The 25,625-nt window shown below is 41.4% G+C and overlaps 2 protein-coding genes across 4 annotated transcripts; one reads left to right on the top strand and one right to left on the bottom strand.

Annotated features, from left to right (window-relative positions):
- Positions 1-488: 488 nt before the first annotated feature.
- hspb7 (heat shock protein family, member 7 (cardiovascular)) lies at positions 489-6,141 on the bottom strand. Of its 2 annotated transcripts, none has more exons than XM_019890963.1 (3): positions 5,795-6,141; positions 1,421-1,553; positions 489-772 (listed from the first exon to the last, which is right to left on the bottom strand). In XM_019890963.1, the coding sequence occupies exons 1-3, from the start codon at positions 5,956-5,958 to the stop codon at positions 593-595; spliced, it is 477 nt and encodes a 158-aa protein (XP_019746522.1). In that variant the 5' UTR covers positions 5,959-6,141; the 3' UTR covers positions 489-592. The 2 variants fall into 2 exon arrangements, with proteins under 2 accessions (XP_019746522.1, XP_019746523.1); XM_019890964.1 differs by having other exon boundaries at positions 1,421-1,545; positions 5,796-6,135.
- On the top strand, positions 780-25,625 carry clcnk (chloride channel K). 2 transcript variants are annotated; one of them, XM_019890959.1, is made up of 19 exons: positions 780-943; positions 12,640-12,771; positions 13,079-13,207; positions 14,319-14,458; positions 14,537-14,614; positions 15,676-15,748; positions 16,197-16,322; positions 17,527-17,611; positions 17,842-17,943; positions 18,203-18,287; positions 19,257-19,403; positions 20,048-20,117; positions 20,736-20,834; positions 21,433-21,649; positions 21,942-22,075; positions 22,368-22,441; positions 23,428-23,508; positions 25,118-25,204; positions 25,279-25,625. In XM_019890959.1, the coding sequence occupies exons 1-19, from the start codon at positions 853-855 to the stop codon at positions 25,315-25,317; spliced, it is 1,989 nt and encodes a 662-aa protein (XP_019746518.1). In that variant the 5' UTR covers positions 780-852; the 3' UTR covers positions 25,318-25,625. The 2 variants fall into 2 exon arrangements, with proteins under 2 accessions (XP_019746518.1, XP_019746517.1); XM_019890958.1 differs by lacking the exon at positions 780-943 and adding an exon at positions 11,042-11,215.

The following is a 25,625-nucleotide window of genomic DNA, read 5'->3' as shown; positions in this document are numbered from 1 at the left end:
GGTATAGATTACGGTCAACAAAGTACAGTAGCCCACATGAAAGTACGTCGTTGGAAAGTAGAACTGCAATTTTGCCATCTAACCACAAGGGGTCAGTCTGGCTCCAAGTAGTTTTGCATATTAAAGGTCTTTTCACACTGCGCTTGTTGTCTTGGTGTTGACTGCCCTGGAGTACGCTTGCCCAATAATTGGAAGTTGCATGGATGCTTTGCCCACCAGTGACCTGAATGAGGTGAAACACTGCTAAAAAATGGATGCATGTACTACAATAGAAGCCAATGTTAATTTTAACCAAGTACTATTTAAGTAATCCAGTTAAAGGTAATTTGCGATAAAATGTTTTTCTTTTATTCCCTTTCCAGCAGTATTCAAACTGAAGCACAGTTAGAAATGATCACTTTTCTCTCTAAAAGCATTGTTTAAATTGTCAGTATTTGAGTATTTTAGATGAACGGGGCATTTTGCATGGCTCCAAATGACAAAAACACAAACGTGCGAGACTTTTATTCACACAACTGATAATATCATAACACATGACAAGAATTAATTCCAAGTGAATTATAGAATAGTGTGTATCTCTGTGGATCCTCTCCTAAATCTTAATTTCGGTGCGGAAGGTCTCTGCGTGCTCGTGTTTGGCCGGATGTCGCCGTGCCCGGACCGTGAGCGTCCCCTCGGCTCCGAGTGATGACGTCACCGAGGTGGGGTCTACGTCCTCGGGTAGCTGACACTTATGGGTGAATGTGTTCATCACGGAACCATCCTGGGCCAACTGTCACTCGGGGAAAAGAACACCAGGGACGTCAGATAAAGCTCAAAAGATGAAATAGATATGTTTTTTTTTGTTAGTTGATGAAACTACAATTCACTAACATCTCCACTCGGGAATGCATTTTTTATGGGTTGGCATTCAGAGTCAGCAGTTCATTTACATCTCAAAAAGGTAAGTCATTACTTCGAAGCCAAAAATGTCTAAATTCCGGATAGAGAGTACCACTGGTCTGAAAGAGATGCGAAAAAAGTAATCTTTGTCAAACTGAAAAGACCCTTCCTTGACAGAGGAGGAAGTCTTGCACATCACCTATGGCCTGTGCATACTGCATGAGTGTTTGACATGTGTCCACCGCGCAAAATTGTGTCATTCCACGGGAATAGTGGCCCGAATGAGCTGTTTTGTTAGCAGGTAAATGAGTGACTTGTTAAGTGGTATGCATGGCGGGCAGTGGCAGGAATAGGAACACACCTATCAATTTTGAACTGCAGAAGGTTTTTGTATAAAGGTTTCTTCAACAAACAAGAAAAGTCCATTTGGCCCAATTCAACTTTGCGGATTACCATGACCAGGATGTCTGTCAATGTGTTTGATGTTTCGGAATCAAACTGGCCTTCTTGGTGAGCAGCCAAATAACACATTGCTAACCTTTTCAGCGCGGACTTCAATTTGGCTGTTGGACGTGGTGACGATGACATCTTCAGGGGAGAAGTCCCGAACGTCCACCGTGAACTGGTACGTGTCCCCGAGCGCTTTGATCTTGCCACTTCCGCCTGCCCCAAAAAAAAAAAAAAAAAATCAACGTTGTTAGGAGTATAAAAAATGTACAGTATCTTTGTAAAGTCTTTTTTTTTAAATACGCTAAATTATTTTTGGTTTGAGTCCCATACTCTGTCATGCTGAGTGCAAACCCACACTGGGCCTTTTGAATTACTGCGATCACATTCAAAATGACATGAGGTACATGAGACATGCAGGTGTGTATGTGACATCGGCGTTCAAAAATTTGGGAGGGACTATTTACAGACATATTACGGACAAAACCGTTTTAATCTTAATTCATTTTCAGTTGTGCATTTTCTGCATTGTCAATTTGCAATCAATTCCTGTTTCTTAATTCAGTAACAGCCATTTTCAGACCCTTTTACACCCTAAGTCTTGGGAAAAAAAATTGAAAGAAATCTAAACCTGGGATTGAATGTGTGGCATCTGAAAAGACATCCACATCTTTCTTGGATAGCAAATGAGTTTAATATATGTTTTTGAAAATTAAAACCAACACTCACCACGGGGAGTGCAAAAGAAAAAGGGAAAACAAACCAGAACAATGCGGAACAGAATATGACAAGTGTACTGTATATCTTTTCTCTGCAGTGCAGATATTCACCTCTTGTGGGTGGGCCTGGAATAGTGCTTCAAATGACGATTAATATAAGGTTAGAATATAATTTAGAGCTCCTAAAAAGCCGAGATTTTATCAATAAACCCAGTTCCTGAATATATGAATAAATTTCCTGAAGCCTCACTGATGTTTTTTCTGTCAGCAGAGGATCCACCGCTCCACGCTGAAGGAGAACATTGATTTCATAGAATCCCACAGAAAGCAGAAGTTCTCCTTTTTTGATGAACCTTTATGAGCAAAGAAAAAAATAACAAATTAGTTTTTCGTATTCTAAAGATTTTATTGTATCTTTTTTAGCTACAGAGTCATTGTTGGGAAATGGTTGAATTTGCACAAAAATGTTTATCATTTTTTATTTTTTGCTCTGATTAAAAAAAAAGATCAACACGCGAAGTTACTTTGTAGTTACTCAGTGCTTGAGTAGTTTTTTTTCACTGAATACTTATTTACTCTTTCTCAAGTTATTATTTGAAGGACTAATTTTTAATTTGACTTGAATCATATGATTTTAAAGTAACAATACTTTTACTTCATCATCATTAGCAGACTGTTGAGACATAGGTAAGATGACTCATTGTTTTCTTGCTGACAGTTTCTGATACTCTGGCATTTTGACATTTCATCTGATAGACAGTGTATACAAGCCAGTGTTATAATGCATACAGTAGATGAGTCGAGCAGGCCTATGTCAGCCGTGATGGAAGTGTGGACAGTGACAGCTGTTTAGGCTGGTATGTGATTGTGACCTCAGTCGAGAACTATACGACACAAGCACGTGTATTTGTGTGCGCACCGGTAACTGAGCAACCATTTGGTTATGGCTCTTGTGCAGGCGTCATCCAGATAGTCTGTGTCTGAAGTCACTCTACTGGCGGGCAGTCCGGCATTCTCCAACTTGTGTGTGTGTGTGTGTGTGTGTGTGTGTGTGTGTGTGTGTGTGTGTGTGTGTGTGTGTGTGTGTGTGTGTGTGTGTGTGTGTGTGTGTCCATTGTTATGCACTCTGACAACTCTTGTGCTGCTTCGATATACAGGGTGCCAGTCATGGTTCCCGAAACAATTGTGACATTTCGAGAGCACAAATTCCCGTAGAGTCCATTTAAAGGTGACGTGTACACATATTATTTTTAATGGAGGATATTTCTTTCATTAGTAATTGTCAAAACTGAACATATCGTACACATATAGAACATATCTATCTATCTATCTATCTATCTATCTATCTATCTATCTATCTATCTATCTATCTATCTATCTATCTATCTATCTATCTATCTATCTGTCTAGATAGATAGATAGATAGATAGATATAGCTACGTATATATATAGATAGAGGGCGGCCCAGTGGTTAGCACATTGACCTCACAGTGCCGAGGTCATGGGTTCAATCTCCGACCTTCCTGTGTGGAGTTTGCATGTTCTCCCCAGGCATGCGTGGGTTTTCTCCGGGTATTCCGGTTTCCTCCCACATTCCAAAAACATGCGTGGCAGGCTAATTGAACACTCACAATTGTCCCTCATGTGAGTGTTAGCGCGGATGGTTGTTCGTCTCTGTGTGCCCTGCGATTGGCTGGCAACCGGTTCAGGGTGTTCCCCGCCTACTGCCCGCAGACAGTTGGGATAGGCTCTGGCACCCCCCGCGACCCTTGTGGGGATAAAGCGGTTCAGAAAATGGATGGATGGATATATAGACAGATATAGATATATAGGGCGGCCTGGTAGTCGAGTGGTTAGCACGTCAACTTCACAGTGCAGAGGTACCGGGTTCAATTCCAGCTCTGGCCTGACTGCCCGGAGGCAGCTGGGATAGGCTCCAGCACCCCCCGTGACCCTAGTGAGGATAAAGCGGTTCGGAAAATGAATGAATGAAAAAAAAAAAAAAAAAACTTGGCCAAGGCAACAATTTCATGGACTCCTTAATTGAATTCTTCTTCTCCTTTCGGCACGTCCCTATTCAGGGGTCGCCACAGCGAGTCAGTAATTTCCATCCGCCCCTGTAAACCGTCCTACCAACTCGCATGGTCGTCTTGGCAAAAGTTTTACGCCGGATGCCATTCCTGACGCAACCCTCCCCATTTCTCCGGGCTTGGGACCGGCACTGGGGAACAGTGCACCCCCAGGGGAGGGCACTGCCCCCCAGCGGCTGGGTTGGACTCCTTAATTGAATTCAAAGTAAACAATTCTATTTGTGTTTTCCTGTCTTTTCAACCATCTAACAATTTGGCTAAATCCCAAAATACATGCAGATTATGAATTTTAGGTCTCCACCTACACACAAAAATCAAGCGTTTGCCAGCTGTGAAGCCAGTCAGAAGCCTTGAAAAGCAATGGAAAGGAATGCGTCACAATGATTGATTAGCGCCCATTTGAGGGTGTAGTTCACCACTCCAAAGATGGCCAAACATCTACATTATATCCTAAATAGATGGAAACAAATTCCAGGATTCTCTTTTTTTCTTCACTGGTGAGGAAAATTTCCACATGCTGATGGGACTTGGACTTGCATTGATCACAAAAAAAAAACAGTCAGAATGGGCCACGAGTTACAGATTTTTTGCTTATTTGATCGTGTGTGCTACGCGTGTTGTGTTGCTTGGCGACCTGGTCAACTTTCACTCGGTTTGAATCGTCTCATAAGCAAAACTGAATGAAAATGCACTTGCTCCTTCAAAGTACCATAGCCTGAAGATGAGCTGTGCACACATCACTGGAGAGGATCGTTCTAACTTCTGGATCCACGAGTTGATTTCACATTGAAGTGTGACATATTTTCAAAAGAATTCACATCTCAGGAAAACACTATGACCCGGAGATTAGGGCCACCCACAGACGGTGGCATAGGAATTTCCAGGTGTTACGCATGGTGGGTGTGGGTGTGGGTGTGTCAGAAGCTTCGACGGGAGAATCAACACACCTTGAAAGTGCGGAAATAACTCGCATAAGAAAAACAAAAGAATATACCCCTACATCCCCTCATCCATCCATCCATTTTCTGACATTTGTCTTGAGTTGGGTCCTGGGGTCAGCAGCTTCAGCAGGGAAGCTTTGACTTCCTTCTCCCCGACCACTTTATGCAGCTCTTCCAGGGGGATGCTGAGGCGTTGCCAGGCCAGCTGGGAGACATCGTCTCTCCAGCGTGTCTTAATCAGGCTCCTTCCAATGCGGAAGAGCAGCAACTCTACCCGATGACCAAGCTTCTCACCCGATCTCTGGTCGGTACAGAGACCAAACAGCAAGACCGAACCATCCCAACCGGCCAGTCCAGATGCATTGTCCCTGATGTCCATGCGATGTTGCCAAGGCATGTCAACCAGGACAGCTTCATAACATCCAGAGCTTTTAGGAACTCCAGCCGGATCTCATCTGCCCCTTTGACACTGCCATTGAGGAGCTTTTTAATCACCTCACTTACTTAAAACCCAACAATAGGAGAGCCTCCCTCAGAGTCCCCAGACAAAAAAATCTATATATATACAACTAGCATAGTCATGGAATGAGTTAAACTTGGTTCTCAAGGCAGCACTGTATGGTCAGATAGTGCAGCTATGAGATAGCTCTGTTCATCTCACCTCTTGTCTCTGTCTGACATTGTTACCATCATGCTTTCAATTGCCTTTCACTTACTGGAAAAGCCCAAGGTGTCACCGCCAGACCTCATGAAGGGGCTAAAGTCCTCGGAAAACATCCCGTGACTCTTCTCCATGTACGGATTGCTGGAGGAAGACGAGGACGACGTCTGATGGAAACTCCGCTCCGATCGGTAGGCAGAAGAGTTGCTCGCACTCATGGATGGCAGAGGTTGCTTGAGGAGGCAGAGTGAAGGGAGAAGGCAGAGGGGCTCACTTCTTCTTCCACACTTTCCAACTAAATGCGACAAGGCAAAACTTTATGTCTTTGGTCTCTACTTTTATCTTCTCATAATCAATCGTAATTTGTGTTTGATGAGGTCAATACATCCTGTTATATTGGTACTCTTTAGCGACCACTCCCCACCCCCTTATACCCCATATAAGCAGTGCCAGTCCTTTTGTGGACAGGAGGTATGCACGTGTGTGATAATGGGCTATTTTTATCAGCACACGGCACTGAGCGACTGGGAAGGATCTGTGCTTGGACAAGTTAATCGAGACCGGCTGCGAGTGAAGTTGTGTGTGCGTATGTGAACAGTTGTCATTCCTGCCTCACCATCCCTGAAATAGATTCTCTCTCTCTCTCTCTCTCTCTCTCTCTCTCTCTCTCTCTCTCTCTCTCTCTCTCTCTCTCTCTCTCTCTCTCTCTCTTTCTCTGCCTCTTTCTCTCTCTGCCTCTTTCTCTATCTCGCTCTGTGTGTGTGTGTGTGTGTGTGTGTGTGTGTGTGTGTGTGTGTGTGTGTGTGTGTACTGTGCTGCATCACCCAACTACAGGGCTATTCAACACGAGCCACTTCAGGCTCATTAATTGTGAACTTTGACTTCAGAGGTTTCACATTGTTTCAAAAAAGAAATCTAAATGTATGCGAACATATTGGTAGCCAACCGAACATATGATCTGGTTCGTTGCCTGCAAGCATTATTGTGGGAATTACAAAGGCAGAGAGAGAAACACTGATTGTTTTTATTACCTGTCCAGTGCAGCCTTGAGATACAAGTTTAATTTCTTCAATGCTCAGAACACTTGCAGCTCAAATAAATATTTTCACACTGAATTGATCTGAAATGCGATAAATCCTTTCCAGCTTTCCCCCCCAAGAAATAAGAAGTTGTTGTGATGTGGATTTCAATGAGCAAATACTGTATCACACTCCATAATATTGGACTTTCAGTAATGACATCCTTCATTCATTCGTTCTAAAAAGTTCATATTTCGTCGAGAATGAATTTGATAGCTTCATTATTTTTCATGTCCAATTAGCATTTTTTAAAACACATTTTGCCACTTCCTGTCAACTGAAAACACATGACCCCCGATTGGTTGTTACCTGACCCCTGAGAACAGGTGATGTCATTTTCAGTCGACAGCAAATGGCAAAGTACCCTTTCAAAGGTGCTTATTGTACATGAAAAATTGTTATGTCGTGATTATATATATTATATAATTCATTATTCACAAAATATTAGTTTGTTCCTGCTGAAAATGGCAAAATTTGTAAAGTATCACTTTTAAATGGATATATTCCTAAATCATGTACAGGGAATAAGCACCAGTTCATGAATGACTTGACTGTAAAGCTGCGACCAATTATGCGGCTTGACATGATAAGATCATGTTGCTGTGCTCGTGTAAGCGTTGGTTTGTTGTGTGTGTCTTCGCAATGACGTGAGCTGTTCTGTTTACGCTCCTCTATATGGCCACCCGTGCTGTATCCTATCCAATGTACTCAGGAGTGCAATTTTTGTACCAGAACAATGAATCGAATAATTCCCTTAGGAAGCTACATTCCCAGGAAACTGCAGCACATTAACGAAATTCCTGAGAGCAATGACATTGTTGTTACATATGTATCTAATAGATGCAGTGATGTACAGTCGTACATGGACAGAATTGTTCATATTTTCTTTCCAGGTCACATCAGTTGTCGCTAGGCAGAATTTGTGGTGCTCATGTTCCATAGAGGCCAATGAAAAGATGCCATCACGAACAAGGTGCTGACACCACCATACTTAATACTTACAAAATTCCACCTAAGGAATAAATTTTTTTTTTTTTTAACTTGATTACTTTCTTATTGACACAGAAGTGACCTACCAACTAAGCTCTGAGTAGGTTGGAAAATATTTTATCTCCAAAGCAAAGTTGGGAGCCAAACAAAGATGGAAAGAATGCGCTGGAAAACAAAGCTGTCCGGGTGTCGGGGACTTAGCGGTGTCACGCTTAGTGTCTATTAATACTCTGCAATTCATGACGTCTGGCTGATGACATCCACAACATTCAAATTCAACTTTGTGGCTTTGTTAATGTCTTTGATATATGTTGTTACACCCATTAGACTTCAATGACGAGCCGTTTACATTGTTGGTACACCACAAGCCCTTGCATGTTCACAAATGTTGAGTACATTCGTTGGGAATAATTGCAGTGGGCTGTTCAATGCACATGTGAAGCAGATGTAAATTGCAGTTCAGGCAACTAGTTTAGTGACTGACAGGAAGTTTTTTTTCCACTGACGACTGTAAAATTAGCTTTTTTTTTAAAAAAGAAAAATGCACCCTGCAACTATATTTGCTTCCAACTGTGTGTTACTTTTCCTTCACTTTCTGCAATTGAACATCATGTTATGTTTTGGAATACAATGTGCAGTGTTCCCAGGAAAATTTGCAATTATGGAAATAAAAGCTATTACAGTGGTGCAGTGAGATATGAGTGACCCGACTTGCAAGTACTGTATACAGTATTTGAGATAATACCCATTTTGACTATGGGAAAGTCCTCAAAGTGGCCATTTCTTTGGCCAAAGACAATGACACAACGCTATCGTCTCTGCCAAAGCTTAGTTTTTAGTCCATTCAGATTTAAAATTATGTGCACGTGTACGTAAAGTTATGGCCAATGACTCGATGCTACACTTGTCGATGCAAATAGGCAAGAAAGGAGCCAGCATCAACAGAAATAACTGTGGTCAACTGTCAGAAAGAAAGCCGAAACTGACCACATATTACAGCTACAAGAAATTGGAGTGACTAGATGGGATGTGTTAGTTGAAAGAATGAAAAGTAATGTACTTAAAAGAATGAATGTGATCGAGTAATCCTGCCTGGCTCAGCAGTGACATTGAATCTGTGCTGTGCGTTTGTTTGTGTACATTCCGAACAGATTGTGTGTCCGTTTCAGCTGCTGTGTGTTACATAAGGGCGGCAGACAGGAAAACACAGCCCATCACCATAAATGGTGGAAGCAAGGAAGGTCTTATCATGTTACATGTTCATTTATTTTATTTGTATGTTCATGAGTTCCAAGTGACAGGATGTGTGTCTTTGTTCAAGCCTCGCTGACCTTCAGAGCTGCGATTAGATGTATTTATTTTTCTGGACACTTCAGTCTGTTCATTTCTTGGCTGTTGTACAAATAAAGGACTGGACATTTTATAATTCATAAACGTTTTTAATGGTATTATTTTAAATGATCATTCATTAAATATTTCAATAAAATAGAAAAATCCATCCATCCATCAATGCATCCATCCATCCATTCATTTTCCGATCTGCTTATGCTCACAGGGGTCACGGGCGTGCTGGAGCCTATCCCAGCTGTCTTCAGGCAGGAGGCGGGGGACACCCTGAACTGGTGGCCAGCCTATCACAGGGCACACACAGAAAAACAACCATTCACGCTTACAATCACACCTAGGGACAAAATAGAGTGTTGCATTAACCTGCCACACATGTTTTTGGAATGTGGGAGGAAGCGGGTGTACCCGGAGAAAACCCACACAGGCATGGGGAGAGCATGCAAACTCCACACAGGAAGGCCGGAGCCGGAATTGAACCCTGCACCTCTGCACTGCGAGGCTGACGTGCTAAATAGTCGCTCACCGTGCCAAAAATAGAAACATGTCAAATTAATATGGAATGAGGGTGGGGTAGTGATGGATATTTGAACATGTCAAGTGCACGATGAAGTGTTCATGCATGACGTTCGTACTCTGATGTCGAAATGCGTCCTTTCGCGCAAATTAGGCCACCCGGTGGACGATGGTGCCCCCACAGATGATAATACCTAACGAACTGTGCTTTACCTGCGCATAGGGAGTGCCTCTGTGCCTGAATTACCAGGGATTAGGATGTTAGTTTTTTTTGTTTTGTTTTGGTTTTTTTTTTGTCCAAACAGAGTCCAGCTTCTGTGTGCTACCATGTCTCTTGAATCAACCAAGAGCCTTTAGAATTAGTCATGCTCGTGGGCCATGTAAATCAAATTATATTAATAACTGGAATGTTTCTTTCACAAATCAGATTCCAGATTAGTTTCTGAGGGCCAGCATTTTTCTGTCCTCTGATTTGTTGGTCTGAGGAAAACAAAAATCGGGTGTCTAATGCACATCCTGCCCTTGTGTTCAATTATTGTTAATCAAAAATCGACTCAGCTTTTACCTTTGGTGGAGTGTCTCCATAGAAACATGTTTTGTACGTTTCTACCTTTCTGTGTGTGTGTGCGTGTGTGTGCGCGCGTGTACGTGTGTGCGTGTGTGTGTGTGTGTGTGTGTGTGTGTGTGTGTGTGTGTGTGTGTGTGTGTGTGTGTTTGCGTGCGCGACTAATGCTGGCAGATCTCAAATCTCTAAAATAGCATAAGTGCTAATTGGAAGTGTGAAGGGGAGGTGGAATTGAGAAAAGTAAAACAGTGTCTGCATTCTTGCCTCAAGGCAAGTGTAGGTGTGTGGGCATGTGTATGGGTAACAGCGGTCATGAAAGACATAAATATGTTTGCACACCTCTTAAAGGGAGCCTGACTTTGAGACTCAGGTCTCAAGTGGAGGTAATCATTGTGTAAGGTCAAAGGTAGGGTATTTATTAATGAACATGGACTTACCATTTCGATGCCACAAAATTCACTTTTAGTGCATGTTTTGATAGAGAATAAACTTTTGGTCACATTTATTTTCATGCCCTGTTTGACATCAGGACTGTAAGACTGTGTTTTGTTCTTCCTTTTAGTAAATCATTCCCTGGTTATGTCATATTAAAGGCAAGTAGCAATCTTTCTCCAAAGAGTTAAACTTAGCAGCTCTCCCAAGTGTGACTGCTCAATTGCCTTAATGCCCACAGCAGTACCTGCACACACACACGACCTTGCCAACACATCGTACAACACTATTCGGGTAAGTCTCTTCAGTTTGGATTTTAGCTTCGATAACCAAGCAGTTCTATCCACGGATTTTTAGCTCGTGCTTGTTTGAATTAACAAACATTTGAAGGCACCATGAGGCTCCTGGATGAGTCTCGTCAGAATGAAAGTGATGGAGGCAGCCGCATACATGAGAGAAGAATTCAAAACGAAGAGACGTTCCAGAGTTGGACGCTGCTCCCCGCTGATCCACAGAAACCATACAGACGCTCCCGGGGGTTTGTCAAAGGTCTGACATTTGACTCTGATCGTTGCAGATGCCATCAATTCATCACAGGTGTGCCCTAGTGCATTTGACATTTACGGTCTTAAGATAATTGAGGTCAAGCTTCTCTTTCACTGCTGGACTTGGTTACAGTGGGGGCTTTACCACAGTAGTATGCCTAGCATCCATCCATTATCTTGACTTGGGGCAATAGCTGTGGAATGCCTTGAGTTCTCCCCAGAAAAGTTGGGCAAAGAGGATGCGGAGGGGGAAGTCTGAGACTCGACTTTGGGTGCTGCTCCTGTGATCTGACCCCAGATACGTTGAAGAATATGGATGGATACAAAAAGACATGCATAAAAAAAAAAAAATCACACACATGGCTTGAGGGATCGGCAACATGCCGCTGAAAAAGAAAATGCTCCAGAAATGGTTTTCTATTGTGTAATGGCCTGACTTGTGTATAAAAGATGTGTTTCTAAATACAAACAACCAGAGTTGAACATGTCCGCTGCGGTTTGCCACCGCACGATTACAGGATGGCAAGCGAGGAGGGACACTCTTGGAAGCAGATAGGGAAACAAATGGTGATTCAACAATGCTTAATGGACCCAACTCAGTTGCGGAGGCGTCGGCAGGGCTGATCAGTTGAGCGACTCAGACCACTCACGAAACCAAAGTATTGCTTGCGCTCTCACCGGGGCGGTGTCTCGGTGAGACTAATTTGCCCAGAGGTCAGCGTGGGCTCAGTCACATAGTCTCACCTTCACATGGTCTAGTCTAGTGGGTCAGGCGTTGTTACATAGACTTGGCAGCGACATCCCCGCGATAGGTCCTTAGACTCCTTGGTTTCCAAAAGGTTGAAAAGGTTACCGTAGTCTCCGAGACATGTTTGAGGCTTGGAAAAAGGCTCGAAAAGGTCACTGTTCAAAATCTGACGTTTACAATTCACTCCCGAGCAATCCGGATCGTCTCCAGGAGGTGTCATAGCGACATGAGACTTGAGCCTCTCTTAGGTCGCCAATTCGTCTACAGGCCAGTGAAGCCCTTTACAATGCCAATGATTACCAATTCGCACTCTACGGTAGACTTGCCCTCTAGATTAGTCTTCAAATTGTTCTTATTTCTTGTCACTGTGGCTCAAGCAGAGAGAACCTTTGAAAGATCAAGTTCATTAAAACCTACTTGGCCCCAGTATCATAAGCAGCAACTTCACAATTGGGGAGCATATATCATACAAGGCCATGATGGGTAATTTTGCTTCAAGGCTAGAGGGCAACACTTTTGAAATCCTCAACATACAAGAAAGCAAGGACATGCTTGAAAAATAAAAGGCAAATATGGCACCTTTAATGTATAATTCCTATGTTGTTTCAATTAATATGTTCTTTCTTGTATTTTATTTATCGACTTGAATTCATATTTGTTACCCATTTATTATCCCATAGGTTGTCTTTTGAAGCTAAAATATTGCCTGGAAAGAGTGTGCGGGATGGAATGGTACGTCTATGCTGCTCTTGGAATGTTAAGCGCCATTCTCAGCTTTCTTATGGACCTGAGTGTAAGCAAGCTCCTGACAGGTACACAAACACACATGGAGATGACGACATTACCCTCTGCAGCAAAGTTTAATAGGATATTGTACAAAACAGGCATAAAACAAACACTATGTTGTCCTTGCACGGCTTGCGCTATTTTCAAGCGACATCAGCATTCGTGCAAATGTGTAATTGGGGGGACAGAAGCTCATTATAAACTATCAAAGCGCTTTTTGGAATAAATCCTACCAAATAATGTTCAAAGGCCAACAATTTCACCCCGATGTTTTTTCACAGACATCTCCAGTAAGAGTGGAATGATTGAGATTTTGTGTGTGTGTTTTTGTAGCTCACCAGTGGCTTTATAGCCAGCTGGAGGGTAGCAGTCTGCTCCAGTTCTTCTGTTGGACTCTTTACCCAGCATGCCTCTGTGCTATCTCAGCTTCACTCTGCCACAACATCTGTCCCTTCTCCACAGGTCTGTCTGCCACCGCACAGGAACATGGCAATGATAACGAAATCTACTGTATGTGAAGTCACCTTTCAAAGTGCACAAGGATGCCATACAATCAAACAGTCAAATCAAGGCGAAAACACAGGATAGACATTAAGGTCCAAAAAAATTGACTTTCTGATCTCTATGTTACCATTTATCAAACACTCATTAGCCGGGACCAATAAGACATCACACAAAATACAGAGTGGAGTATGCAAGCATTGGTTTCAGAAAAACCTTGACTCATAACCTTCATAAATATTATGCTAAGGTCAGCTGATAAGTGTCTCACATATATGAATATCATATTAATAATGTATAATTAAAGGTAGTTTGAGCAAACTTGTCATTTCAAAAGTGGGTATACTTTACATTCATCATTACTCAGGAAGTAGCTCTCAATTTTAAAACTCAAGTTTGGAACCTCCTGTTGGAGTCTCTCTCTCTCTCTCTCTCTCTCTCTCTCTCTCTCTCTCTCTCTCTCTCTCTCCCTCTCCCTCTCTCTCTCATGTGTATTACATAAGTATGGATACAGTCATATCTTGTATGTGGAAGGAATGAATTACTGACAATGAAATAATCAATAAAATTGTCCACAAATTAAACTGTGTCATATTATATTGAATTATTATGTTTAAGAAATAACTTATAATAATAATAATAATAATAATAATACATTTTATTTATAACCGCCTTTCACTTTCATGTTTCAGTTATGTAATGGAGATTGCTTTTATTTTAGTTCTCATACAGCCTATTAAAAAGTAGTAATTGATGGACAATTTAACAAATTAGATTACATTTGATTATTTTTTTTTGGTTGGCTTCATATGTCTTTTATTTTGACAAACAAACAAACAAACAAAAAAATTCATTTTTTTCCAGCTAGAATATAAGTATGAAGTTTGGTCACATTTTTAATTTAATACCTAATTAACCCCGAAAAAAAAATAATCTCGATGGATACTTTTAGTAAGTGCTGAGAGAAAGTATCCCAGAGAAATGCTTCATTACACTGAGGTACAATGCAAGTATGCCCCCGAGTTGATGGTTAAGTCTTGTAATTTCTTTATTCATTTTTTTTTGTTGTCAGGCTCCGGAATACCAGAGGTGAGGACCATGCTGACGGGCATACAACTTCCGCATTACTTATCCCTCACCAACATGTTCATCAAGTTCCTGGGTCTCATTTGTACACTGGCAGCTGGGAGCACAATTTTCCTGGGAAAAGTGGTGAGAGGTTTCTTCCATTGCATATGCGTCTTCAAAATTCTCTGTTATTTATTGTAGGTGTTTATTTCCGAACATCAGGGTCCATTTGTGCATCTTTGCACCATGATGGCTGGCTACTTGAGCAAGCTCTGCTCACTACTACAAGCCACAAAGCAGGTACAGTACTGTGAAGAAGCCTTTGACGAAAAAACAAAACAAACCAAAAAAAAACCTCAACTGTACAATCCAATGTCACTAGAATTAACAGTACATCTACTGTTACGCCATTGACTTGCTAACGGTTAGCATTGCTTGTTGCAGTTTTTGAACCCTTACAGCTCCACCATTTGTTTTCAAATGCCACTCAATTCATTTGAAAAAAATGGTGGAGCAACACATGGAGACATATAAATAAGAATAATCACAGTGATATATTCCTTATCTTCTACAAAATTTGAGGATTTTTTTTAACCATTTCAGATATTAATTTTTTTAAATTATGATGTCACAAAACAATTTAAATTCACCAGTCAAGGCACTCCTGGTGATTCTTTAGTTAATTCTGAAAATGTGCCCATGAATGAGCCGTTCTGCACTTTTTCAAAATATTTACATTTTTTGCACCGTTAGTAGATCACCAAGACCAAACCAATGTAAACCAAGCTCAGAATGTCTGCCATTTTGGTTATTGCCACTTTTAGAGTTCATTTTGTACACTGATTTTCACCGTGCATTTTTCCTCACTGCAAATGGAAGCTGAAGCTCGGAGCAATGTTTGACTCATCATAAAATACCAAACCCAAATAATAAGTGAATTCTGTCAGGTCAGAGCTTGACCCAACTTGTCTTGTGTGTTGGCTAAACTTGTCTTATGTGTTAAAAAGAACCTGGCCTTCAGAGATTCATAGATGGCCCTACTGGCAGAAATGTATTGCTGCCATTGTGACGCCTCTGACAATTTTCAAACTCACATCATAGGCTACAGTATATTCACATAAAGTCATACACTCGATAAAGTCATACACTCGACACAACCGTGACAAATGTGGGGTACAAGGGCCCACTCATTGCTACTTGCAGCTTAGATTTTCTCGAGTTTTTTTTTTTTATAATCAGGCTGTTGCATCTTTCTTTAAGTTGCTTGATACCCCCTAGCGGAGGCATGCCGTCCACTTAGTGCAGGTTAATGGTGGTTTGAATAAATCAGCTCATTGTCCTTGTTTTATGTTGTCTGTAAGAAAGCAGATGGAGACATGTTAGTTGTAGCCACTGCAGTCGGTGTCGCGAGCTGCTTTGGAGCACCTGTTAGTGGTAAGAAAAAAAAATCTTCCTAAATTGTGCTCTTCTTTTGGTCCTCCATCATTTTCACTCTATCCTCGTCTTTATCATCCTCTCACTTGCATGTCTCGACAGTTCCACTGAGCTCATGCAAATTTGTCATACTCCTCCATCTTACGTGTGTATACACACACACACACACACACACACACACACACACACACACACACACACACACACACACACACACACACACACACATTTATATGGCTTAAATGACACATATGTTTGTACACTATGTTTATTTGTCCTGTATGTGTTGGTTGAAAAAAAAGATCACCTTTGTCTGGTGCAAGGTAAGCAATGTACAGTACTTGTGTTGCTTGTCAATTAATGTTAGCTCTAGCTATTAGCAAGCTTAGCCAGCTAAGCTAATGAGGCTCGGAAAGGTCAATGTTTGTTTTGTTTGTCGTCCCCATAGGTGTGCTCTTCAGCATGGAGGTGATGTCCTCTCACTTCGACATGCAGAACTACTTCCCATGTTTCTTCTCAGTGGCCTGCGGCGCATTGACCTTCCGCTTGTTGTCTGTTTGGAGTGGCGATGAAGGTAAAACATGGTTGACCCACAACATTAAAAGATGGGAACATTTGATGTATTTATAAGATGTATTGTGGAAAATTAGATTTCAAAAATGCTTTGAAATTTTTTAATTATAGCTAACCAAGGGACAGACTTTAGCTTCCCAGCCAGCCTAATGAAGATAAACAGCATAGAAAATGTGTGGCTGCATATTGAAGTTGATTTTGTGGCGTAAGTACACTAAGTTGCTCGCAATCACTGCGCTGGAGGCTGTTCCTCCGTCTGTTATTCTGGAATTTAATTTAAATTCTCCCAGTGAGAAATAATAAGAATGTGTGAAAGGCATTTCTCAAATGTTCATTAAAATGTTGAAAAGCATTTTTAAGTCCAGCTTTCAAGGCAAATTATCTTATCAGTGCAAAAATGATGCACAATAGTTCAAAAAATGTGGTGCGGGTTAATCATTGCCATCTTTGTCTTTAGCCCATCACAACTGATAAGTAAAAAAACAAAAACAAAAACAAAAAAACAAAAGACAAAGTTCCAATTTCTACATTTTCCTTCAAATTTAGAATTGATGGTCTATTAAGCTGCTCAACTCCTATAATGCTAATAACAAAACTAAAAGAAGAAATGTTCTATGACATGCAGGCCCATTTAGCGACTATACATGCAGTCAACTTATAAGCCTATACCATTTTTCACTTTCAATAAAGCCCATTTGCAGGGGTGTTACAGCCTTTTAACATTCAGTTTTCAGTGTTTATCTTCTTTTCAAGAGATTTTCTCAAGGCACTTTCACATCTAGGACCGACAGGACTCACACTGAGTCTTATCGCTCAACATCAGCAACGGAGCCTTCTTAATGCTCTTCCAGCTTAGAGGGCACAAATCAATACGGCGAGGTTCCAAAAGCTTCCAGACAGCTATTTATAGCGGAGATGGAGTGGCATCGAAATTCTGTCTGATTTCAGATATTTTAACTCAGCATGTAGTACCCTGCCAGTTTGAGGTCATCTTTGTTTCCTGACAAACATACTGTTTGCACACACACACTCAAGGATTGTTTGCACAAGCCCAGTAATTGTTTGGCACAGAATAATTCACCATTATTTAAATGGATGAGAAAAAAACTTTAATGACTTTAGATGCAATTTATATCAGGTTCAGATTTCAGGAAAAGCAAATTGAACTTAAATGAGGGAAGATTTGATTTGTTTTGTCCCTTCAGAGACTCTTCAGGTGTTGTTTCAAACCAATTTCCCCATGGAATTACCCTTCCTCCCGTCAGAGATTCTGCTCTTTGCTCTGCTGGGGTGAGCTGATGCTGACTGACTCTTCATATCCAATTTAGTTCCATTCCCAGTGAAGACATCTGACTGATTCATATTCACATTAGGTCATGTGGAAACTCTGAGCTGTTGTGTTGTTCTTCCACTTAGCCTCATCATGACCGCTAATGACTGTGTGTGTGTGTGTGTGTGTGTGTGTGTGTGTGTGTGTGTGTGTGTGTGTGTGTGTGTGTGTGTGTGTGTGCTGGAAACAGGTGGCTCTGTGGAGCTGTCAGCTGCTTGTACCTCTCCCTGCATCGCCTCATGCTGGAGCTCATCACCACAAACGCAGGGGTCATCAACATACTGAAAAAACAGTGAGCACACACGCACACACACACACACACACACACACACACACACACACAGTGGTGGAGCCAAGGCAGCTTTATTTATATAGCGCGATTCAAGCACAAGGTAACTCAATGTGCTTTACATAGTTCGAAAATTACAATCTTTACAATCGGATGGATGAGTAGTACCAGTAATAATTAACGGTAACTACCAATGAAAATCAAACATAATCGTAAGAAAAATCTAATGAAATTGAAATGATAGTGATGCTTCTCTGTGCAGGAAAGCACTGTACTCTGCCGTAGTGGCCTTCTTTTTGGCATCTCTTACCTTCCCTCTCTCCATGGGACAACACATGGCTTCCAAGGTGGGTCTTCATCAAGAAAACTACTCCTGGTTAGAACTTAGGGCAGGGGTGTCAAACTTGTTTACATCACGGGCCACATCGGAGAAAAAAAAAACCTTGCTTCTGTTTTCTGTAAATATGAATGGGAACATACCTGTAATTACGATCAATCATTATGGGAACAAAATGAAAATAAAATACAAGTTGCTTCTGTTTTCAGTAAACAGGAACAAATTCAAGGACACTTAAAATTAAATATCAACATTCCAAAAGTTTTATTTTTGGGAACGTTCGGTGTCAGTAGCCTGTCTTCTTTTTAGGGAATTAAAGGATGTAGACAAGTGCAACAATCTGAATAGTCACAATTATTCTGCTATATTTACACCAGTAATGGAATTTGTTATTTTGTTATATGTGATTGGAAGTGTTGGGAGAAATGCATGACATCATAATTGTTCCGCTGATTTCGATCGTATAACGTGCCAGTGATGGTAGGCCATGGCCATTCTCTTGTGGGAAGTGTACCGAACATGAGTACACATCAGAGAGGTGACCCTAGCCAAGTGTACCGGACTTTAGGATTTGAGTGGGCTCAAGCACAGCACAGATTGCCAAGTGCAGTGATTCCCACCCACTGTGCAGTGAGAGATCATCAGACGTGCTATTATCCAATTTCACCAAATCATCATTATATTTACTACAAATGGATCTTGCTGCATCTGTCCATACCCATCATGTGTAAATGACAAACAGAATAATGAAATTATTTTATACTAGGTCGCCGATAGGAGTAAGTAGATTTGTTCATAAATCATTATTTCAATATTTATAAATTTTTTCGAATGTAAATATGTGCCTCACATCAATTAAGCTTGGGAAACACTGGCTTAGTGTGAGTTCACCATGAGATATTTCTCCAGCTTTTATCCACAATGGGATTTTTTTTTTTTTAACACTAATGGCTAACTTATTCTTTTCTGTTAAATTCAGTCCACCATGAAGCAGCTGCTCACCTCCTTACTAGAAAACACACCGTGGACGTCTCAATCTCACAATGCCTCGTGGCAGCTGGAAACAGAGTGGGGCTCGTCTGACTATTCCGTCTACCTGTCGCTGACTGTCTTTCTGCTTATGAAGGTACAAACGGAGGACCGAATGTACTGGAGACAAAATTAGCCCTAATATCTTGTACTAAGCGACTGACATTTTCATAGGGCAATGAGCCGTTTCAAGATTACTCAACCTTTGAAACGGCAGTGTCTTCTTAAACCTGGCTCTGAAAGGATTTGTTGTCTGTTAAAACAACTAGGAATAAAATCATCATTATTATTATTATTATTATTTTTATTATTATGAGATTAGCTTCATTGTACTTTGTGTAAAGTGTTTGTATTTATGTGCCATTTCGTTACTGAGAAAGACGAGCATGTGAAGGCAAAGATAATGCATTCAGCTCTTTCCTACAGAGTTCAGTGTTTATTAAACCTCTTCTGAAGGGTTGACAAGGGTTCAACAATCCTCATCTTAACGCAATTTACGCTCGCAATGTTGTTCTCTCAATAGACCACATTTTTCTTTTTTCACTTTATTAGATCTTTATTTTTGTCCTTTTACTGGCAACGAAATGCATTTTTCCTCTTTTCAGTCCATCCATAATAAGCCTTTGCACTTTACACCCACCATTATTTGCGTCAAATTGATGCTGCAGAATGAATGCAGCCAGATTGAATTGGATTCGTGAGGCCTGTGGTGAGACTTGCCTTTATGTTGTTGCCTCTCAGCTGTGGATGTCGGCGCTTGCCTGCACTTTGCCTCTGCCAGCCGGGTACTTCATGCCAGTCTTCATCTATGGTGAGTGAGGGGGTAAAACATTTCTGTGGTGTGTCATTGAAACAAAATGGCATTGGGATTTACAGTGGGCACTCGAGATTATCCCTGATCTACCCAATGGCATACTTTCCATTAGATTTAAATCGAAATGAAATTCTATCTCTCTGAAAAAAATAAATACCTCTTGGATGCAGACATTTGAGTTTTGGCGTAATTTTTAGACAAGTTTTTCTCAACTGTTGTCGGCCCAAAATCCGATTTTTGTATTGTGGCAAAGTCACCATCCACTTTAATAGAAAGTTAAGAACAACTAATAAAATGGATTTCCCCCATGAAATCATATGGTATTAAACATTTGTTAACTACTCATAGATGGCCAAATAATAATTCAGTAAACTTCTATTTTCACCCACGTATGGGCAGTATTCTTTTCTTTTTACAACACATTAATGTAGTGAAAAGTTTTGAAATCATTTACCTTGGTCTCAATTTTTATATGTAGAAGAAATGCATGTGAACAGGGGTGTGTGGGTATTTATATTCAACATTGGTTGTTGCAATATAGACAGGAAGTCGGATCATTTTGTGCAGATGTTTGTTAGTTAATACTCATCTTTGTTTTGTTTTCTGTATTTCTAGGGGCAGCTATGGGTCGTTTGCTTGCAGAAGGAATACTTTACATTTCCTCCCGCACACAGGAATGGTCTTCTATTAATCCTGGGAGATATGCACTTGCCGGTAAAAACAAAACAAACAACAACAAAACCAACAACGTTATAGGGTTTAACAAGTACAATACATTCAAATTGTAATGCAGGGTGCAATTTAAAAGAAAATCAACAATTTAAAATAAATTTAACAATTTAAAAGAAATCTAAGATTTCACAGTCCTGGCCGACACTGTGGTCGACTGGTTAGCACGCCGGCCTCACAATGCAGAGGTACTGGGTTCGATTCCAGCTCCAGCCTTCCTGTGTGGAGTTTGCATGTTCTCCCCGTGCTTGCGTGGGTTTTCTCTGGGTACTCTGGTTTCCTCCCACATTCCAAAAACATGCATGGCAGGCTGATTGAACACTCTAAATTGTCCCTAGGTGTGAGTGTGAGCGCGGATGGTTGCTCGTCTATGTATTGTCTTGCGATTGCCTGACAACGGGTTCAGGGTGTACCCCGCCCACTGCCCGAAGGCAGCTGGGATGAGTTATACATTATACATGAGTTATACATACACCGTCTATGAGTTATAATGTGTTCCATTTGATTAACAAATTGGTCTCATACCTCAAGGCACCTCTGTACATGATTCGACCTGATGTGTGTCGCTGTTGTCATTGCGTAGGTGCAGCAGCATTCTCCGGGGCTGTGACACACACCTTATCACCGGCCCTCTTGGCCTTAGAGTTAACCGGTCAATTCGGCCACGTTGTTCCCGTCCTCCTTGCCACTCTGCTGGCCAATGGCGTCGCTCGCGCTGGCAGCCGCCCATCTTTCTATGACGCTGTCTCCATCAGCAAGAGGCTGCCGCATCTGCCCTCTCTCATCAGGATCCGTCCAGGGTATACCAATACTTTGACAGTATTTAGTATTCACGTTCATCTGTGCAACAAATGCTATGTTGGGTATATCAAACTGCGATCATTTCAGTGCAGCGATCACATCTCCTCCATAATATACACAGCGAGCAAGAATCTAAACCTGAACCGGCACAATGAGAAGGGGGAGCAAATCTAATTTAGCCTTCTGTAACAGCTTAAATCTCCACGGAATTGCGGTGACAAATATGTGATAAGAGAGCATTTGCCATTGACTGGAGGCTGCTTTGAGGATAACGTGTCTCTTCTTTGACAGGCTTCTCTCCATGCAGTTGGAACACGTTTTGGGAGCAAAACGAGTGCAGCTGCAGAAAGCGGCTGGCCCGGAGGAGGTCCGACATGTTGTGAACAGCAGCAGCGAGACGCAAATCCCTGTAGTGGACTCACATGGTGGGCTCACACAAACATGTGGAAAATAGTGCTCGTTCTCAGCACACATCATAGTCAGACAGAAAGCTCACAATAATCTGCAATTAAACTGAAAAGTTTTTGTCTGAACAGATTGTGAACGGAAAAGATAATTGTATATGGTACAATTTTAGTTGTTGTTTTGTGATGAAAGAGCTCTTCTGGGAAGGATGTTAATGGTTGTTCATAATGGAGAGAAATTCACTGAGTAATCTTTCATCCCTTGGTTGGCCCAACTCTTTTTCACATGGATGTGCTTTTCTCTCCTTTGAAGAGGCACCCACATTGCTGGGCTTTGTCACGCGATCACAGCTGCTGATGTTTCTGCGTCAATGTGGCATTTCCCAGGTAAAACTGTATATGCACGCGCGCACACACACACACACACACACACACACACACACACACACACACACACACACACACACACACACACACTCACATTCACTATTGGTATAGAACACAAAAAGAGCGAGCCGAGGCAAAATGAGCTGATTCAAGCAAAAAAGCGTTGATGGTTAATTCAATATATAAGCTCACAATTGGCTCGGGCATGCGGAAAGATTGTCTTCGAAAAGATAGAACCATGAGCACCGCATTGAGGCTTAATACGTCAAACCATTTCATAGCAAGAAATGGGTGACTGTGAACAGTCTCGTAGTACTGTAAACTTTAAGTCAGTGAATAAAAATAGAATTGCCCCTATTAATTGCTGAAAAACTAAGTACGTTACAAACTATGATGCCAAAACAGTTTAGCATGTCAGTCATATTGCAGCATTACCCTTTAGAAAGCTAAGGCTTCCAGATTATTTGATTTAAAAAAAAGTCACTGAAATGCCACTAACAACCCAGGCCAAACTTAGCTCCTCCCCCATTACAGTGCAACACTGGTTCTTAAGTCAGATGGAGCACTTCAACATGTTTCCTTGACACTAATTCTTCTTTTCTGTTTAGTGAAGCCTTTGGTGCTGTTGTGCGACATCTCGGGCGTTACAGAAATACCACAAAACCACAAACAGTCGATTTTTTTTTTTTTTTAGCAACTGGCTAAGGATGGGTTCCCCAGGAAAGAAAAATGCGACTAGGGGAATTTTTAAATATCCAATAGGTAGAGGTTCACTGAATCGTGACAGCTGAACAATGTGAATGCTTTGAGATCACGCCATTGGTTGACGCTTGCAAAAAAGGCCAGTAATTATTTCTTCCTCTCTTCCCACTATGACTTTTGGGACACACAAACTCTCATCTCTCAAAACCTTCATCAGTCACACAATTGTTCAGAAAAAACAAATTAAAAAGTCTGAACTTTTTCATGTTTTGGTCCTTGTTCAGAGAGTGGATCGGCATCTAGAGGAGGTATGCAGCATTCAACCTTCTTTTGCCCTGTTGTGTCCTCACAACACCATTCAGGAGGTGAGAAGATCATTATTATAATTATTGCATTTCATTAAATAATTCACTTGGGATTAATAAAGCAAGTCAACCATGTATGACAATTCCAAATCATACAGCAAATGTTTGTTTTACTTCTGATTTATGTACTGTCACCTGTGTGGCCCAAAAGTTATTTTCTGTACTCTCATAAAAAGCAGTACAGTACAGACGTAAGGAAATCATGCAAAACAAATGAGGATAGAAGGAAGCATGATAGTGCCTTTAGATACAAATGACCCAACTTAGAGGTTTTTAAGGACACAAACCATCGTTGAGCCACATTTTCTGTGTGGACATTTTGATTTGCTTTGCAATCCGAGTGCCTTTTGGTGGCAGTTTGGTAGAGAGTGAACAATTCTTCAAAAAAGAGGCTTCAAGCTGTTTATTGCTTGTTTTGTAATTTAAACATCCACATAGCTAAATGCCTCAAGACATTCCGCTTTCTGCGATTGGCTGCCAGCCAGTTCAGGACGAACGAATCACATCTGTGTTGACGTGCTCTGTCCCTTCAATCAACAAATTCATGAACACAAATGATGGTGCAGCAGGTGTAGACATACAATTTTATACTCAAGTGTATTTTCTTTATCTTCTGTAAAACAAATGACAATTATTGAGGCTTACTAGTGAGTGACCATATGTCTCTATGTGTTTATTGGGCCCCTGGTGGCCAAGGTGTGCACCAGATTAAGCTGCACAATCACAATTACTTATTCGTGATGCAAACTATTCACATTTACCCTTATAGACAATAGTCTTTACTAAAACCAAAGTTTTGGGGATGTGGGTAAAAGCAGGTGTATAGGAGAACTTCAAAACTCCACATAGGCTGGAGCTGAGATTTGAACCCAGAACCTCAGCATGGAGATGCAGGCGTGTTTTCCTCCTTTGATCTACTCTAACGCTTTTGGCGAATATTCATGTAGATGTGTGAGTTCATTCATAGGGAACACTTCTTCCATACTCGAGGCTCTATTTTTTTTTTTAGTCGATGTATCCTGATTTTCATATCGGCACAAGGCACGTGTGCGCCAGTTTGACTGATCTCTGCAAAGCTGGGGGGGCAAGCACACCAGAAGGAGCGTCGTGGAGATGCGCCTGCCAAAATGACAATTGAGTGACAGATATTTGATCGAAACCTTACACCGTCTCAGGCCACGTCTAACACAGGCTCAATGTAGAACACTGGTAAATATGTGAACATCGGGCATCAAACTCTCTGAACCATTGTAAAATATGTTTTCAAATCATTCCACTGAGCTGCACAATGATGAAGGGGGCAAATGAACGGGCGGGTGCAGATGTGCTTCCACCATGTCGAGTCTCTAGTGCTGAACTAGCATGCCACCTTCAACAAGAATTAAAGAGGTGCTTTGATTGGACATGATCGAAGTTGGCTGTAACCACTTCCACACCCACGCTGCTCTCCCTCTGGCGGATCCGCTGGGCTTCGTTCATCTGCAAAATTTCCATTAGTGGGTCTTTATGCCGACTCACGACGTTGCCCAAGACGTTCTTTTCAAATCTTTAATTTGACTGAATTTGAGAACTACTATTATTTAGGGAAGAATCCCAATGTTTCTTTCAGGCTTTAAGCATCCTGAGACTTGCGGGGGGGCAGACTGTGTTTGTCACTGACAGAGGAAGGCTGCTTGGGCGGGTCACCTGGTCTGAGGTAACTTTTGTGCACGCTCGGGCTCATATGTCCTCTTGCCATGTGGATCAAGACAAGTGTGTTTTGTTCTCCAGATGAAGAGAATTTTAGAAGACTTGGCCAAAGAAATCTAAGGCGTCCTGAGGAGAAACAGACATGCCTGACCTTTTCACTAACCTGTATTAAACTTGCATCTAATGCAAACCAAAAAAACAAAAGAAAAGAAAAGAGCCTGAGCACTACTTCATCCACTTTAAATTCACCAGTGTGGTGATGTGGAAGAGCTGTTTATATGATTGCACAGTACCTGACTATTGCCACGATGAATACATTTTCACAAATATGAATAAGTAATGAACACAGAATTACAACTTCTTCACTGTTCGCACATCAATGGCTGTACGTCGATACGGCTTCTTCTCTGCGATTGCACATGCCAACT

The sequence above is a fragment of the Hippocampus comes genome, unplaced genomic scaffold (assembly GCF_001891065.2).
Source record: "Hippocampus comes isolate QL1 unplaced genomic scaffold, H_comes_QL1_v1.1 scaffold174, whole genome shotgun sequence".
Lineage (NCBI taxonomy): Eukaryota > Metazoa > Chordata > Actinopteri > Syngnathiformes > Syngnathidae > Hippocampus > Hippocampus comes.
The sequence above is the reverse complement of the archived record's forward strand: the minus strand, read 5'-3'. Positions and strand labels throughout refer to the sequence as shown.